The sequence below is a fragment of the Acanthaster planci genome, linkage group LG11 (assembly GCF_054643075.1).
Source record: "Acanthaster planci isolate LZ-2023a linkage group LG11, COTS_SCS, whole genome shotgun sequence".
NCBI lineage: Eukaryota > Metazoa > Echinodermata > Asteroidea > Valvatida > Acanthasteridae > Acanthaster > Acanthaster planci.
In genome coordinates this window covers 12,688,499-12,705,129 of record NC_141787.1, presented here as the reverse complement: position 1 = coordinate 12,705,129, position 16,631 = coordinate 12,688,499, and the positions used below count along the sequence as shown (strand labels likewise).

Genomic DNA, 16,631 nt, shown 5'->3' with positions numbered 1-16,631 from the left:
ATTGTTATGCACCGATAAATCACGGGATGGGGACTGGACGGTATCGATCACAGGTGGCGCTGTTTTCACCAACCTAACTGTAAGAAGTTGGGGGCGGGCCCACTGATCTAGAGATCTCTAGAGATCAGTAGGCGGGCCATCAGATTTATCATGGAGGAAGGAAACCCAATTGTAAACTCGCAAAGATTCAAAACTCAAAATAATTCATTCATTTATACAGTATTTTTTTATTATTTATCATTGTAAGATACATATACATTTATTTTTTTTCACATCTATCGATTTTAAAAATGTTTTTGCGTGACAAGTTGTAGTTGTTTCATGTTCTTCAAAATGGTGTACAATTTTAAATCTTTTCGAATGAAGACCTGTTTTATGCATTTTTAAATTATATGTTTGGAAATGAGATATTCCATCTTTGCTATTCAAAACCCACAAACCAGTACAAGGAATTACAATACATTCCAACAGCATGAGTTTAGTCAAAAATTTTAATTGCTCCAACGCCCCATTAGTATTACAAGGATTTCCTCGTACCAGCTGCTGGGGCTGGCCGGAAGCTTTGTAGGCATCGTTGTTTCGAGGTAATTACTACTGGGAACGATACAGCCATTGGCATATTCACTGGTGACTAAGTAATCATGTGAAAAACCTGATGAAGCAGGGTACCAGTGAATACCACAAATACTGGCTGCTGGTGCATATTGGAAGATATGGGATCGGTCCGGATGTTGTAAAACTGCACAGGTGGAGAAAAAAATATGATGTTGACCGTGTGTTTCATCTGAAAGGGATTTCATTCTTCAGAGTTGGTTTATAGATTTTGCTCTCTGTGTTGTATGCTCTGGATATGAAATATTAAGGAGGTCGTTTATCATTACGAAAATGAATTGGGGAGAAGAGCTCTGGGTAAGTTAGAAATTTGTTATCAGCACTGTGGCTGTCATCTTCTGACATGGTCATGTTGGTGGGCCCAGTATTCGGACGAATGTTTGACCGGTAGGCCTTTGAACATGATGAAAAATAACTACGATAACGTGGTGTGCTTTTACTGGTAATACGGGAACCGGGTACCCGATCCCCGTAAGAGGCGGGTACCCTACCTGTCATGCCTGTAATTATCAACCGTTTACAGTCACTTCGCCCCATTTCCACCATGTCCACGTCGCCCCTAACATGCCCATGACATGCCTAACCACTTTGCCCTAGCCCCACATCACCCCATCCCCACTTCGCCCCATCTCCACTTCACCCCATCTCCACTTCACCCCATCTCCACTTCGCCCCATCTCCACTTCCCCCCATCCCCACTTCGCCCTATTTCCACTTTGCCGTCCATTTTGAGTGTGTTACTATACAAGCCTCTTCAAAATATGGTCGAGGAGTTCCACAAATGGCATGAAACGACATGTAGTTATTTTAGAAAACTCTACGGAATTAAATTAATGTCACCTGCGTTGTCCATTATGTTGAATTAATGCATTTGGTTGGACTAGCATCGGGGTTGTTTCTCATCCTCTTTTATTTCAAAGCGACACACACAATTCTGTTCACATCGTTCTGGTAATTGTCAATGCATCCAGACAGCTGTACCCGGCCCCACAGGAAATGTTGAGGAAACATGCTCGCATCAAGTACGAGCAAAACAACCTAAAATTAAACTGATGAAATAAATAAATACACACATAGACAAGATACTAACATGACTAAGAATTAAAATGAAGAAATCTTGCAAACATCGATTTTTTTTCGACGTGTGACAGATAACGTACATGAACGGTCGCCGAGGCATGAATATACTGGTTGTCACACTCCGTTATACATTCTCTTACACGGATGCGGCGCGGCGGCAACCAGCACTTTGTGCTTTTGTTTTTACCACAGCGACAACGAAACACAAAGAAAACTTTTTTCTCACTTGCCAATAAAAATTTTAGGGTCTTGTCAAAAGATTTTGGGTCCGGTGGTCAGGAAATCGGAATCGGTGTTGAGGCCTTTGAAAGTTGGATTATCCGATTGTTATTTGGGTACTCAAAGGTCAATGTTTTTACTTGTTGCATCCAGGCTTACTGAAGAACAAAATGAATGATAAGCAATGGGGCCAAGTGGTAATGGGGCGAAGTAGAAATGGGGCGAAGTGGAGATGGGGCGAAGTGGTCAGGGGCAAAGTGGAAATGGTGTACCCAGCCAGAAATGAGACCGAAGAAGACAGAACCTGTGTGTGTAGCAGTGTTACATGCCACACAGAAAGTTTAGTCAGGTGATATGCAATAGGATATAGGCACAGCCAATCAGATGGTCTAAGAACCAGACCTTCAAGTGCACACTAATGCTACACAGTGCAAGACGAAGGTGCAAGAAAAGTAAGGGGTCGCGGCATGTAGCAAAAAAGTGCTACACCATTTACTTGTGCACAAACCCGCTGCTACACAGTGCTACACGGAAAAATGAAAAAGTAAGGGGTCGCGGCATGTAGCAAAAAAGTGCTACACCATTTACTTGTGCACAAACCCGCTGCTACACAGTGCTACACGGGAAAATGAAAAAGGAAGGGGCCGCGGTGTGTAGCAAAAAAGTGCTACACCATTGACTTTTGCACAAACCCGCTGCTACACAGTGCTACACCTGAGTCAGTTCTGTTCTACACGTACGCGGATATGTGAACTTGTTAATGCGCATACTCAGTTCTGCAGCAGTGTAGCGGTGCTACAAGGAAGACCGTGTGGATTTGGCAGTCTCATTTCTGGCTTCATATGGGAAATGGGGCGAAGTGACCGACACCCATTATCAACTCATGCCCTACTTCTCCCAGCTGTTGACACATGACATGTCCAGTTTAATTTCTCCCACCCACTCTACCAACCAAAATGCCTACAGCCTGGCCCATTCCAAGCTGCTGGATCGACGCCTAATGTTAGTCTCAGTAGGCTAGGCTAACTAGGTTTAGGACTCTACAAATTACCTCTTTTAACATTTGGTTGACAGTAACAGAGTCTTAGTTAGAACCAGGAAGAGTTCCATAGGCCTATACGTATCCAGCAATTGTTACCAACAGTGACCTTGTAGCCTATTAGCCACCAGAAAGCAAAAACATGTCCAGAAAAATTCAATTTACGAGAAAAAACTAAGTCGTTTACTTAGAAAACAAGTTAGAATTTTTCAGACCAGTCTCGTAGGGTTTGTGCACGGGGTGTCAAGTGGCATCGGTACATGTACAGTGTATATGGAGCCTTCTGTAGGCCTTTCTTACTAGTACTACCCCCAAGAACTGTTGGTCTGACGTCCATCCCATTCCCACATTCGTGGGAGCGGGGCGGACGTAAGACCCCACAGTTCTGGGGTACTTCCTTACTGTTTGATTTCACTCCAAACAGCGCGTAGGCCTACCCTGAATCAAAACCCTCAGATTTCATCTCCAAAATGGTCATAAAACTGTACAATGCAATCACTGTAGGATTCAGTGGGAATCAGAGAATCCAGAGATATTTTACTAACATTTGGGAAGAAAAGAGAAATTTCCCCTTCAATTTTGAAATGCTCTTATGGAGCTTGAAGTCATCATCTTCATGAAGCAGTTCAAACTGTGTATGCTAATAAACAGGGATAATATCGATGATGTCACAATGTGCCGGCTGAGTACCCCATTCACAGTAAGCATGTGGTGTCTGCATAACCATGTTGTGTAAATTCACAGCTTGTGTAACTTGAGTAGTAAAACACAGAGTGAGGAAAAGAAAAAAATAAGAAATTCATGTCAGGAAATCCTGATAAGGATTTCCAGACATCAGACAGCCTTTACTGCCTGTTTAAATTCATTTAGGGAAGTGCATGAAGTACGGTACATGTGTAAATAAAAAAAAAATTGTGTCCAGATTTTCAGGTACTGACGCACTGAATCCATCCATGGAGCCAGTATTTACACTTGATTCCTAACACCCAACAGACATGTAAAAAGACAGAAGGGCATATGTACGTACACATGTGTAAATGAGATTCTCAGAAAATATTTTGTGCACTTCCTAGTAATTTTGGGGGATCACAAAATGTACACAGAAGTTGTGTGCTTGTACAGAGCTTGAATAATGTTTGTACTCGTAGCCTTGTGAAGATGTATCCTTTTGTGAGAAATTAGCAAAACACCTTTTCTCTGAAGACTGTTATTTTCCACAAAAGTTCAGTTCCCTTTTACACACGGTTTAAGGTGAGAGTGAATAACATTTAATTAACGTAGCTGATGGCACACGTGTTCATAAAAACTGGTTTAACTCACTGCAGTGTATCCATGGACCACAAAGATGGCACACAAAAAAGTAGGTTTAACTGGTGAAAATCAACATGCGTGCACCTTTGAACTACATGTAAGAAGTGTAAACAACCTGTCAATTAACATCACTCTGGTAAACTGTTCCTTGTTAAAATTCCTTGTTACTAGGCTGCAGTCATTTGTGCACTATGTTCCTTTGAGGCAACAAAATTACTCAAAATCTGAAGAAGGGTGCCTATTAGAATAAGCCTGATGAAGTTTCTGCTCAGTGAATGCTACACATTCAGAGGAAAACTATATTCTAGGATTTTGATTTTAGATCAAAAGTTGCTGGGTTTTGTTTTAAATTGCACCTGAATTCTCATGTTCAGTCAAAAGCATGTGTAGCTACAGGTATGCAATGTCATGCACTGAACTGATGAATCATAGTAACCACGTCAGGGTTCTCCCAGGAGGTTTTAATGTGTGGGGGATTTCTGTCCTTGTTTACTGACATATTGTGAAGCCATGGTGTGGGGTTCAGGGTCCACTTAACCCTCCTTTGGTTTTACAGCACAAATGTGCACAAATGCCCACAGTCACTGGTGAGCATGTATTTTCTATATGGAACTCAAACATGCACAGGCTCAGTGTGTACACAGTACCGGTAGATTGCCGGCACAAAATGACCCAGGGTCTTTTGTGCAGTCCTCTTCACTGCATTTGGCTTACTGCACAATTATGCACATGAAACAGTGAAGCTCAGTTGTAAGGCAGCACAAAAGTGCAATCTGATATTCCTATGAGGGACTGTTGGTGCAGTGCACAACACAACACAGCTGTGCTTCTTTGAGGTGTTCACCAAGTGACCCAAAGAGTGACTTCAGCATAGGACTAGGAGGGAACTTTTAAGGAAATTTAGATGCTGTCTGGTGCATTCTAGAGCATTTCCGGAGCTTTGTACTAGTAATTTCTCATGGGAAAAAATGACAGATTTAAAAGTAATTGAGTGCTTTATTTCAATGATTTATTTTCATTTTTTTTACAAACATGTTTACTTTGCAAAAACTTGATAATGATTTTGACTTGACAAATCTCTTGATCGGCAGGTGTTGCAGAGTTCTGTTTTTGAACTGTAGCCCATTTCCATTCCTACTTTTGGCTGTGCAACAGTAGGATATCTGGCCAATTTTTGGCATATCGGCAATGATCAGGCAAAGAATTACGTGTATTGGACTGAAACGCAAGTTTGTACGTGGGGAGAACCCTGCACGTGAGCAGGTGTATCCTGTCAATGCGAGCATGCTTGTAAGGGCGGTTTTCAAAAAAATCTGTCTTTCGATGCATCACCAGAAATGGCCTTCTTTCATTGTTTCTTCAAAATGGCAGATTACCAGAACGAATAATTTCAAAGGGCGTTTTGTCCCAGAACCATCTTCAAATCAAGCATGCTCTTCAACAGTAACTTTGTCACTTACTTTTTTTGGATAACTGCAAATGAGGGACTGTACCTTTTATTAAGTATTGTCAACTTTCCACTCCAGTCTTTCTGAGCATGCACAGTTGCACACACACATGTACATGGTACATGTGTATCTTGCACACTAGAAGTGGGTTACAAAGGTGACAGTGCTCAGTGTACTAAAATAAACATGATTCTGATCAGTGAACACTTTTTTTTTAATACACATGTATATGTACAGTACATGTAGATACATGAACTGTACATGTTATGAAAAGGGTGTGTAGTACCAACTAATACAAGTTTATGTGCACACCTCAATGTTATAAGCCTCTCCTTTGTTTATAAACATGGAACGCCATTTTGTGTGGGTGGTGTTCCTGCATAAATTCTTATCAGAAGTTGGTCAGCTGGAGTTTGGGCTCAAAATGGCACATTTTATGCGGGCCGTATTTAAAGAGGTAAGATGTTATTTTAGCTTTGTCAGTTGCTTGTTTAGTGCAGTTATAAGTGAATTCAATAAGCCTACCACTGCTCACAGTACATGTATGTTCAAAGCTGTGTGTGTTGAAGAGATGAAGCCGCGATATTGCAAAAGCAATGTTCAGGTGGACCTGTATTATCAGGAAGTTGATGGACAGATAATTGGTTGCCTGTACACGTACCTGCGCCATACCGTATGTAGCCTGCCTCTAAGTGAAACCACTTTGATTGTACATACGTGTACGTGCATTGGTTTGGAATTCTATCAGTTCACTTCATGTACTCGGAGTATCCAGACTCTATGTACCGGTAACAGACCAAGCCTTATTTAGCAAAATGTTTTCCGTTTGTTTTACGATCGGTTGACATTCTTGTTGAGTTTAGCCTAACCTTTGGCATTGTGGTCAGTGTGAAGGTTGACTTTGACAGGTTCCAGGATAAAAAACATGTCCATGCGTAACAGCTCCCCCCAAAAAAATCCTCACAAAACTGAGTTTACATGTACTGTACCAGTACATGTACATGTACATGTACCGGTAACTTCCTTGTCTAGTGACTTGTACATGTACAATGTATCTTTTAAAGAATTTGCATGTAATTGAGCACGCTGAGATCTGCACTGAAAGTTCATTGTTCTACCCGCACTTCTATACCAGGCAAGATACGGGACAGAGGGGTACCCCCCTTAACTGTCCAATCCCTGTACACACTCTAGACTATTGTTACCTAACACCCCCCCCTAAAAGTCTGTAAAGAATTCCTGAGATTCCGATTAAACAATGACCAACACAAAGGTGGGGGGGGGTTCTCTCCGTCCCATATCTTGCTTGCTTGTTGAATATGCTTGTGACATGGGCGGCATTGGCTCTACATACACAGTAAACATACATGTACATGTATAGTTTTACATGTACATGTATGTGTTTTACATGTATGTACATGTATGCGCACATTGCACTTTGTATGTACATGTACATGTATGTGTACATGTATCTCACCTTAACCCTCCTCAGTCCTCCAAAATCCTCTTTGTGGTTTTGGAGGATTTTGGAGGATTGAGGAAGAGTGGCAAAAGTGTTGCAGATGTGCGAAGGATGCATTATGTCAAGGTTGTGGGCGAGACCTTGTGTTGTTTATGCTCAGCCATGCAAAAATTCATACCTACCTTCGATGTGAAATCCCGCGCACTGCTCCAGGATACCATTCACACTGCCTCAACATGATTGCCGGAGGATTTCAAGGAACCCCTCAAAGGAGCATATTCAAGAACTGCTGGAAGTTTTTGGAGGATTGAGGCTGAATGCAATTTTTTTTGCATGGATAATTGGAGGATTTTGAAGGATTGAGGGTGGTGCCTAGCAGGGAGGCCTCAGGGTTTAGGGCTAAAACACAGGAATACTATTTCCATAATTTTTCACGTGATTCCATCCTTCAAAGCATTTGGTGATTGATGTACATGTACATTTTCTGTGCATTGCGTTCAACTTGTTACAGACAAGTACCGTACATGTACTTTTACATGTGTGCATATTTACATGTACATGTGAATTAAGGTTTACAATGCACACTTTGCCAAGTTCACATCTTTAGTGCCACATGGACTATGTATAGTGTAGATATGGGTAGTATGGGATATGAGCACGGAGGCTCCTAATTAGCTATTTCCACCACTTCATCCAAATACCTCCAAATATGGAATATGTGGTCGAGCCAGCCAGACAGCAGGTCAAGTAAGCATCCAGTGTTTCAGTATATGTATGTATGTACATGTAAGTAGCTGGATACATGTTGGATGTGCTGGCCGTGCCCTTAAATTTGGAATAAATCTACGGCCTCAACCTGGCACGGGCGCTCAAGTGGTCTGTAGAGTTGTGACCGAGTTGTTCTGGGGAAACATGTCGGAACATGGCGAGGTGGTGGAAGAGGGTGCAAGTGACATAGCTGAGAAGAACGGCCACACCCAAGACAAGGAGGAGTCGCCGCCAAAGTTGCCCAAGCCCAAGATGCCCAAGCCCCGAGTGGCTCGGCCCAAGGCCCTTGGACGGAAGTCATCCAGAGGAGATATCACAGAAGGTTTTGATTTTGAGGTACACCTGCATGACGTAACGTAAACCAGCTTGTTTTGACTTCTTGTCCCCGTGATAAATTGGGAGCAACGCGGAAGTACACATAACTTTGCAATTTAGCCAAATAACACTTCAAAAACTCAGCCCAAAGTGGTGCTTGTGGATGTGTTACTGATTGATATGAAAAAAAAAATCTCTACGCAGGTAAACTATCCCTTGCAGGTAGAAACATTGCTTTCGTATTAAATAAAAAGCAGAAGTCAAAATACACGTATACATAGTTGCAAGTGTCTTGATGCTCTGGGTGTGGTATTCCCGGTTCATTTAAAGTTAAAGTTCCTTATTAAAAAAAAAAAAAAAATGCACGAGAATCAAATTCCAGATCTGAATGACAAGGAACAAGGAACTTGGTCAACACAAATTATTTCCAAGCACTTGATTCCATCCATTTACTCCAAGTTCATTGGACAGAAAGCTGATTTATTGTCTGTAAAAGCCCAGATGTCATCTCCCTTGTCTGACATTGGCAAGAGCTCCAGGGAGACTACATGTAGACTCCTTGGACGCCTGTCAAATTTCACTACCAGGATATTTTTATTTGCCAAGATGACCAGAAGATAAGTAAACTGTGAGGATCATCCATAGTTGAATTGGGCCACTCGATTAGCAACACGTCAATAGCATATTATAAATATAGCTTACATGTACAGTGTAAGTGCATCATACGACCTACCGGTACATGTATTCTGAGTTAATGGTCATGGTAGTGAACCTATTCAAATTGGAGCTGTGGTTGTTTGCAGTTTTTGCCTTGGCTTATTTTTGTTGAAAGTTGTATCTGACCTGCCAAGTTTCTAGACAATATAATCCACGGATTTTAAATAGCGTGTAATACGGTCAATTCACAATAGTGCGCTTCCAAGAGTTTGCAACGTCTTGACCAATCACATTGCGCGAAATCTGTCGACCCTTTCCAAACGCGCATTGGGTCGACAGATTCAGGGCACTGTGATTGATCAACGTGTTGCAAACTCTTGGAGGCTCACTACCGTGAATTGCCCGTATTACGTACCGTAATTACGTAAAGAAATAATGGCATGGCTGTAAGGCTACAAGTAAGTCCTACTCTGCTGGGACTTTTGGATTTAGGTTATGGTACATGTAGTTAGGAAAAACAAACAAACATTGCATTACTTGTTTTATGTACGTCTAGGCTTACGAAACAGTAATTGATCAATTTCTTTCTTCTGGAGACATAAAGATTTTCAATTTTCACCATATTTAAGTCCCTGTGAATTACCAGTCAGTGCAGCATTCTTTCCTGTTTGGGAGAAAAAATATTCACTGAAAACTATCTTTGTCTTAGTATGGTCCCGCGATACCTGCTTCACACATGTACATGTTGATTACATTGATCTTGATCACCTGGAATGTAGCTTGTATTGCTAGCCTTTTGCTGATATTCTTAGCACCCAATTACGGTACCTGTACATCTGACTTTTTCTCTTATGTTCCAAAATCCTCCCCTCCCTAAAATTGACCTCTCCCGACATGCTTGGAAGCATGTACATGTACATGTACTGGTGATGTACATGTACATGTCCATGTACATGTAGGCCCATAATGCTGTGTAAAAAGGGTTGACCACAGTGCGAACAAACCTCAAGACATTTTTGCCTAATCTTCAGTAAATACATACATGTAGAGTACTCACGTTTGTGTTAGTTTTCCCAAACAATTTTAAAGTAATTTGATCCCTCCCACAGTTACTGGTAGAGGTGAATGTACAGTGTATTAATTTAACTTCCTTCAGAAAATGGAGGGCGTTCATTTGATCTTGGTGAACTATACGCTTCAGTCAAGCCTGTCTACAAGTCGAAGTCAAGGCCCAATCCATGCAAATGCACGTTCGTCGAGAGCGTCTGTACCATATCCTTTGTGCATGTGCATACTGCAAGCCTTAGGATGTGTCATCAGTTCAGTCAGTTACTGAGCAGGAATGCCATAATTGAGGGACTACCTCAAAATATTGACAGTTCAACAGCTGTCTAGCATGTGGGGGTTAATCACACCCCAAGACCATTATGAACTCCAGATAGCCACTTCATAATACATGTGATATTGTGAATGGGTACATTTTACATAACTTGACACCTTGTGTTGGTTTGATGACAGTGCCCTGCTTACGTTATGAGGCCATACAAAAAAAAATTGTGTCTTCCATTATATGACTGATCCTGGAATATCAAGGAGAGCCTTTTCCTTATAATTTATAAAAAAACCTGTGGTGCCAACTATACATGAACAGTGCCTGAATATGCATACAAATATTTTGTTTTTGAAAGATTTGATATGTTACAGTGTTAAGTTTCTTCACTGACAAAAGTGGGCTTCTGTTGTGTGTCTTTATTTCATTTTACACAAGGCTGCCTGCTTTCTCAGTGCAGACAAGTTTAACCACTTGACTAACCAGTGATAAATAACTTGCAGTATTGCCCCGTTGAGTCGGTGTATGACTTGTTTAACTGAACTGTTACAAATGAGTTTAAGCAAAAGAAATTAATTGACCGTCACCCATGATCCCACCTGAATACTTTGGCTAAAAAAATTCCAAGTCAGAATTTTATTTTAGCCATCTCAATTTTGTCCGTAATAGGAAATGCAGCTTCTTTTTGGTTTGGCCCCACATGGGTAAAAACCGGTATCCTGTTCATTTTAGATTTCTAGGAGGAATGATTATGGGGGTGGGGGGGATATTATTATTTTCGCCCACGACCTTGCAGCGTGCAGCGCTTTTTCACTCTTTTGTTACACTTGCATTCTTCAGTGCTTTTATCAGGAGCTGACGGAGCTGGAGATGTGATGTACTGTACAATGTCCATCTGCATTGTCCTGTTTTGCTTTGTGTCCTGAACTGGAACTATGCACAGTTGATTAACCTTGAATGCTTTATGTAGCTGGAAGTGTTGGATATTCTGCAGATACATGTACATTTACTTGTCTGGCATATTTTGTTTCTGTCTCTGTTTTATTTGTTCTTGGATACTTCCTCGGTATGGACAGGTGTTGATCATTGTCCAAACAGTAATATCCAAACTCATGTACATGTATATGAAGTTAACATTAATACACCACTTCCCATTGACACTTGGCATTTCTTAAATGTTACTGCTAGTGTTTGGGTCATGAAATGCAGGGCTCTTGTTGTGCACATGATGGAATTAAAAATGGGCTACATGTACGTCAGTAGACTGGATATATTCATGTGCAGGTGCTTGTACATGTAGGCAGATGGATACTGGCTGTGCGGTTTCCTGGATTCCGAGTTTGAGATGGGAGGGACTGAGTTGATTTTTTTTTTTTTAATTGGGGGCAGGGGATTTTTGGTGTTAATGTTAAGGGTTACTGAAGATGTGATGTGCCCAAACTTACCGTACTTTGTTTAGAAATAATGGAGATCACCTCCTTGCCACTTCTGTCTGCTATCGTGGAGCTGGAGTAACAACCGTTGAGACTGTGAACAAAACTGACCAACCTTGTCAAATGATATCATGTGCATTGTACATGTACATGTACTAGTACTACATTGTAGCACATGCACATGTACAATGTACATATAGAGCTTGTGAATAGCTGGAATGTACATATACATGTACATGTGTATGCACATGCATACTGTATGTACACATACATGTATGACGTGTACCAATCCAACCATGTGGTATATTTTACATGTGTATGCACATTGATTTTTTGCCTTCACGTTAGCTTGCATTATGCACCATACATGTACATGTATCGGTACGGTAAATATATAAATGTGCCGATTACACGTGACAATTTGTGGCTTACGTGAAGGTCCTGTAAGTATTTTTGAGCTTCTAAATGTGTTGGCCGTACTGTACACGTTAAGTATACATTGTTCATGCATGTACATGTAGAGTGTCTCATCGAAATGGTTCAGAAGGTACCACCCACGTGCAAGACAGGTCCTTGCCATTGAAATTTGCCGTAATGTGTTGGATACAACTCTTCGCTCAGTGTCACAGAGTCAAAATTCCATGTTACATGTACATGTAAAGTCACGGCTGAATGGGTAATGGGGACATGCACATATGCATATCATTGTGTACAGTTCATTGGAGTGGGCGTGATACAGCAGTACGTGTGTCCAGAGTATGCAGTGTACATGTACTGTACATGTACCGGTACACTGCCATTTTGACACTGAGGTACACCTTTTGTGTGTGAGTGTGTATGCAAAACTGTACTGGGCAGGATATCCTTGCATCTGGTTCCAGGGTCACTTCTAACCTTGGACTTTCATGCACACTTTATAAGGTGGTGTCATATACATGTACATGTACATGTGCATGTGGTATCTGTGGGTTCAGGTTGGCCCAGTGTACATGCAGACTTTACCGGTACATGCAGGTCTGGTGTTGGTTTGAAACTTTGAAACACTTCAAAATTCAAGTTCAGTGTAGTTGGTCTATGTACAGTTCTGTAATATTACACATGGATGTACAATATATTCTACATGATACACATTTTGGCCCATGCTTTCACTTTCTGCCAGTTATGTACAATGTACTTGTGAAGTCAGTCAAACACAGATACATGTAAGAAGAGCACTGATAATACCAGGGTACAAGTTATAACAAGGTATGGGTTTGTTTGTAAAGTCCCAAGGACCTTTTTATAGTACATGTGTGAGGAACTCATATGCACTTGATTGATTGTGGAAGGGGGCCCAACGTATATGTACATTTAGGGCAGTTTTGTGGATCAAAACACTGGGGGGGTCCTCGAAATGTTCCGCAGCTTGGTCTATTAAAATTGGCCAATGATTCAAAAAATTACAATGTACACTGTATGTGAATGTATTGTACCTTAGGCCAGTCTACATGTAGATGTACATGTACCAGTCATACATGTATACTTCACTGTGCATTTTTGTGCTCTTTTGGTGCACAAAAGCATGCACATTACATGTGCATGTACCACATGTACTGTCCCAATGCACAATGTACAATGTACGTCACTTGCTGCATGAGTCATTTTTTACCTTTCGCAAGGTTGCCATGGCAATATGATCATCTGAACCATCATCACTGGGTGAAGAACTTAAAAGCTTTTCTTCAAAGTTTTGCTGTTGCCTTGTGTGTTTATTCACCATTCTTGTTCAGATGTTTGAAAACCCTCGTTTTTTTTAAGGGTCCATTGTCTAGCAAAGGAATGAGACAGAATGCGCCATTCACAGTAAATCACAGTGGTACCGGTATGGTGTACCGCTACTTTCTTGAAGCCCTGTGAAAATAGAATGGCTTTACCATGTCTTGTTACTGTGCGGAGTGTCAAGCCACATGTATAAACATATCACATATTTGCACCTTGAGCCTGCTGAAGTTTGTCGGTCTTGCCATCCATCAAGATGCCGAGCCTAGCATTCCTACATCAACTGCTTGAGCTGTGTTGAGTTCTGTGGACAGCAGGAGCGGGCATCAGGAAAACCGTGACTGTGAACACTTGGTGGAAACTGTCATCGCTCTTGTGTTTCTGCAGGCATGGCAGTGTTGGATGTTTACCAAATGTTGTTTACATGTACCAGGACATGTCCATTTATAATCATTTACACTTGTGATGTTGGGGCTGTGGCAAAGTTCAAGCCATGGAACGCTGTTTTAATAGCTCCACGTTCAAACCAAATGTCTTGTTGCTGCACGGTGTAGTTTTTATCGGTGTTCCTTGAAGGCCCAGAGCATGTTGTACATGTACATGTAGGACACACATGTGATATTCTTTACCTTCAGGGTGAAATTCCAGTCAGACATCAGGCATTTTCCAACCGTTTTCCTTATTTGACAAAACCATGGAACTGCGTGCCTGTAACATACACGTACATGTACGTGCATTTTAATGTTTTGGGCCAAATTGTGCCAAAATGACCTCGTTGTGCACAGTGTACTCTCTCTGGTATCACCTAACCATGCATCACCATATGAGTTTCTCATTTGCAGTCTCATTGGGACCCGTGGTTTCTCAGCATTTCTTTCATATTTATCTCTCTGGTATAATTGCACCGGTAACTTGTTGGCATACGTTCATGGACTCTCACTGGCCGTGAAAAATGTGCACACAAGTTTTGAATTGAGATCGAGTTTGCGTATTGTTCAGTTTAGATGACATTGTACATTTATGCATGCGCCATGAACTGTCTGACACAAAGAAAATAGACGTCTGCATTTCACATCTCGGTGAGCATTTATACCAAGTGCAACATGATCCTGCCATTTCTCTCTCAGCACCTGAAAGTCTTGTGACTGTGAGGCTGCACAGTAAGTGTACCTGGTACACAAAGGGTACCTAACATGTGCATATCACATATAAAATACATTGTAGATTTTGGATTTATCGGTGGGGGATGGCCTGACCAATCCGATTTATTGGGACAAAAATCCTGTATTTCCTTTCGTGAAATACAAGTACATGTACATCCAGAAGTGAACTGTACAGGGAAATATACGGTATGAACAATTCATTTAGGCCGTTTCCGAAACAGGCTTCCAGAGCTACAGCTAGGTCTATTGTCTGCGCATCTCCACGCATTTCCAATGGAGTGAAGACCTAGGCCTAGCTCTAGACAAGCGATTCGGATGCAGCCTTAGCCTCAGTCCAAATTAGGGTTGTACATGTATGTTGTTACACGTACATGTACATGTACCTTATACCATACACATATACATGTACATACATAGTATATGTGTCCGTACATTGTACATGTACTGTACCCCATTGGAATATCCTGAATTGTCAGGACTGTAATTACTGGTATACAGTTCTGCACACACTGCATGGTACGCCTAAGCTCTGCACTTGAACTCTAGCCCTAATAATTCACTTGCCATGTGTCACTTCAATGGGTCCCGTAATATATTACAGAGATGTGTGGTCTGTAAGATTTATAGTGTCCAAGACCACCCCTTTAACCCTTTAAAAGAATACCATCTTGCATGCATATTGCACACATGAGAAAAGACAGGTGCTCATGTCAGTGCACTGTTCTCATGATGTGCATTTGTTAAATTCAACCGCAACTTACATCATCCATATTCATACTTCTAGTCATGTACATGTACATGTATGTACAGTAGTTCATGGTTCAGTACAGTGCATGAAATTAATGTATACATGTACAACTAGGCCTATGTACATGTACATGTATGCCTAGTGCTGACAGATGGCACGTGTAGGAGTACATGTACATGTATGTAATCTGCCAGTATAATATATATGTGTTTATATATATATGGTGATTCATTCAGTGAAAATTCCTTTTGTTTTCTTTTTCTATTACCAAACACATGCACATTGAATGCACGTTTATAAGTTATCAGCCGAGGCACTGAGAAACACTCACGTTGTACACTGTACCACATACCGGTAGTCGGAAAGGACTTTTTACCGATCAGCCATGTCGTTCATGTACATGTACATGTATGCAGTTTAATGTTACAAACAGTAAACTGTTTTTATGTTTTTATTATTAGTGCTGTTTTTAGCACAGTTGACATTTACAAATAATTACAATTGAAGTCATGATGTCAGTGTGAATGCACTACACACCTATACATATGTGCTAGTATACCACCTGCATGTCTGAAAATGGATTGCTTTTTTTACGTTGGGTGTGACCAAATGAGGATCCGTACATCATGTGAATTAATTGATATACAGTATGTACGGCATGTACCGTACATGAACATGCAGATCTACATGTACTTGTACATGTACAGTACCTGTACATGTACTGTTATTAAGTTTTTTCAGGATGGTTCTGCCATTGAGGCCATTCTTTTCAGTGGTTTTTCATTTGCCCGTATCTGTTGAGTGTACACATTTGCACATGCGCGTCATGGTTCATGTACTGTCCCTTCTTATTGGCCACATTGTTCATGTACTGTGTCTTCTTATTGGCCACATTGTTCATGTACTGTGTCTTCTTATTGGCCACATTGTTCATGTACTGTGTCTTCTTATTGGCCACATTGTTCATGTACTGTGTCTTCTTATTGGCCACATTGTTCATGTACTGTGTCTTTTTATTGGCCACTTGTGCGATGCTGCATTAGTCATCTTGCATTACTGAAGGATGATATGACCGGAGCCATTGTCGGCAGAAAGCTGCATTGAGCGGTGTGTGCCCGGCGAAAATGAGCGTTCAGAATAAATTGCCCGTGGGTTGTGGTGGTGGAGTTCAAACAAATCTGTCGGGGTAGAATATTTGAGAAAAAGAAAAGGAAAAGTGTTTAAAAAAGAACAAATGTGAGTCCAGAAGGCATTAGACTCTCTGAGCAGAAAACACTGCCTAGCAAAC

At 41.1% G+C, this 16,631-nt stretch overlaps 1 protein-coding gene across 7 annotated transcripts in view; it reads left to right on the top strand.

Moving 5' to 3' along the window:
- The first annotated feature begins 676 nt into the window (after positions 1-676).
- The window catches only part of LOC110989033 (cdc42-interacting protein 4 homolog), a 49,462-nt gene continuing 33,507 nt past the window's right edge, over positions 677-16,631 (top strand). For 2 of the 7 annotated variants that reach the window (XM_022253105.2, XM_022253104.2), the window contains exon 1: positions 7,952-8,275. In XM_022253105.2, the coding sequence (XP_022108797.2) occupies positions 8,084-8,275 (192 nt within the window). In that variant the 5' untranslated portion in view covers positions 7,952-8,083. Of the gene's footprint in view, positions 910-7,949; positions 8,276-16,631 lie in introns of those variants that run through there. The other 5 variants (XM_022253108.2, XM_087143057.1, XM_022253107.2 and 2 more) reach the window with 5 other exon arrangements.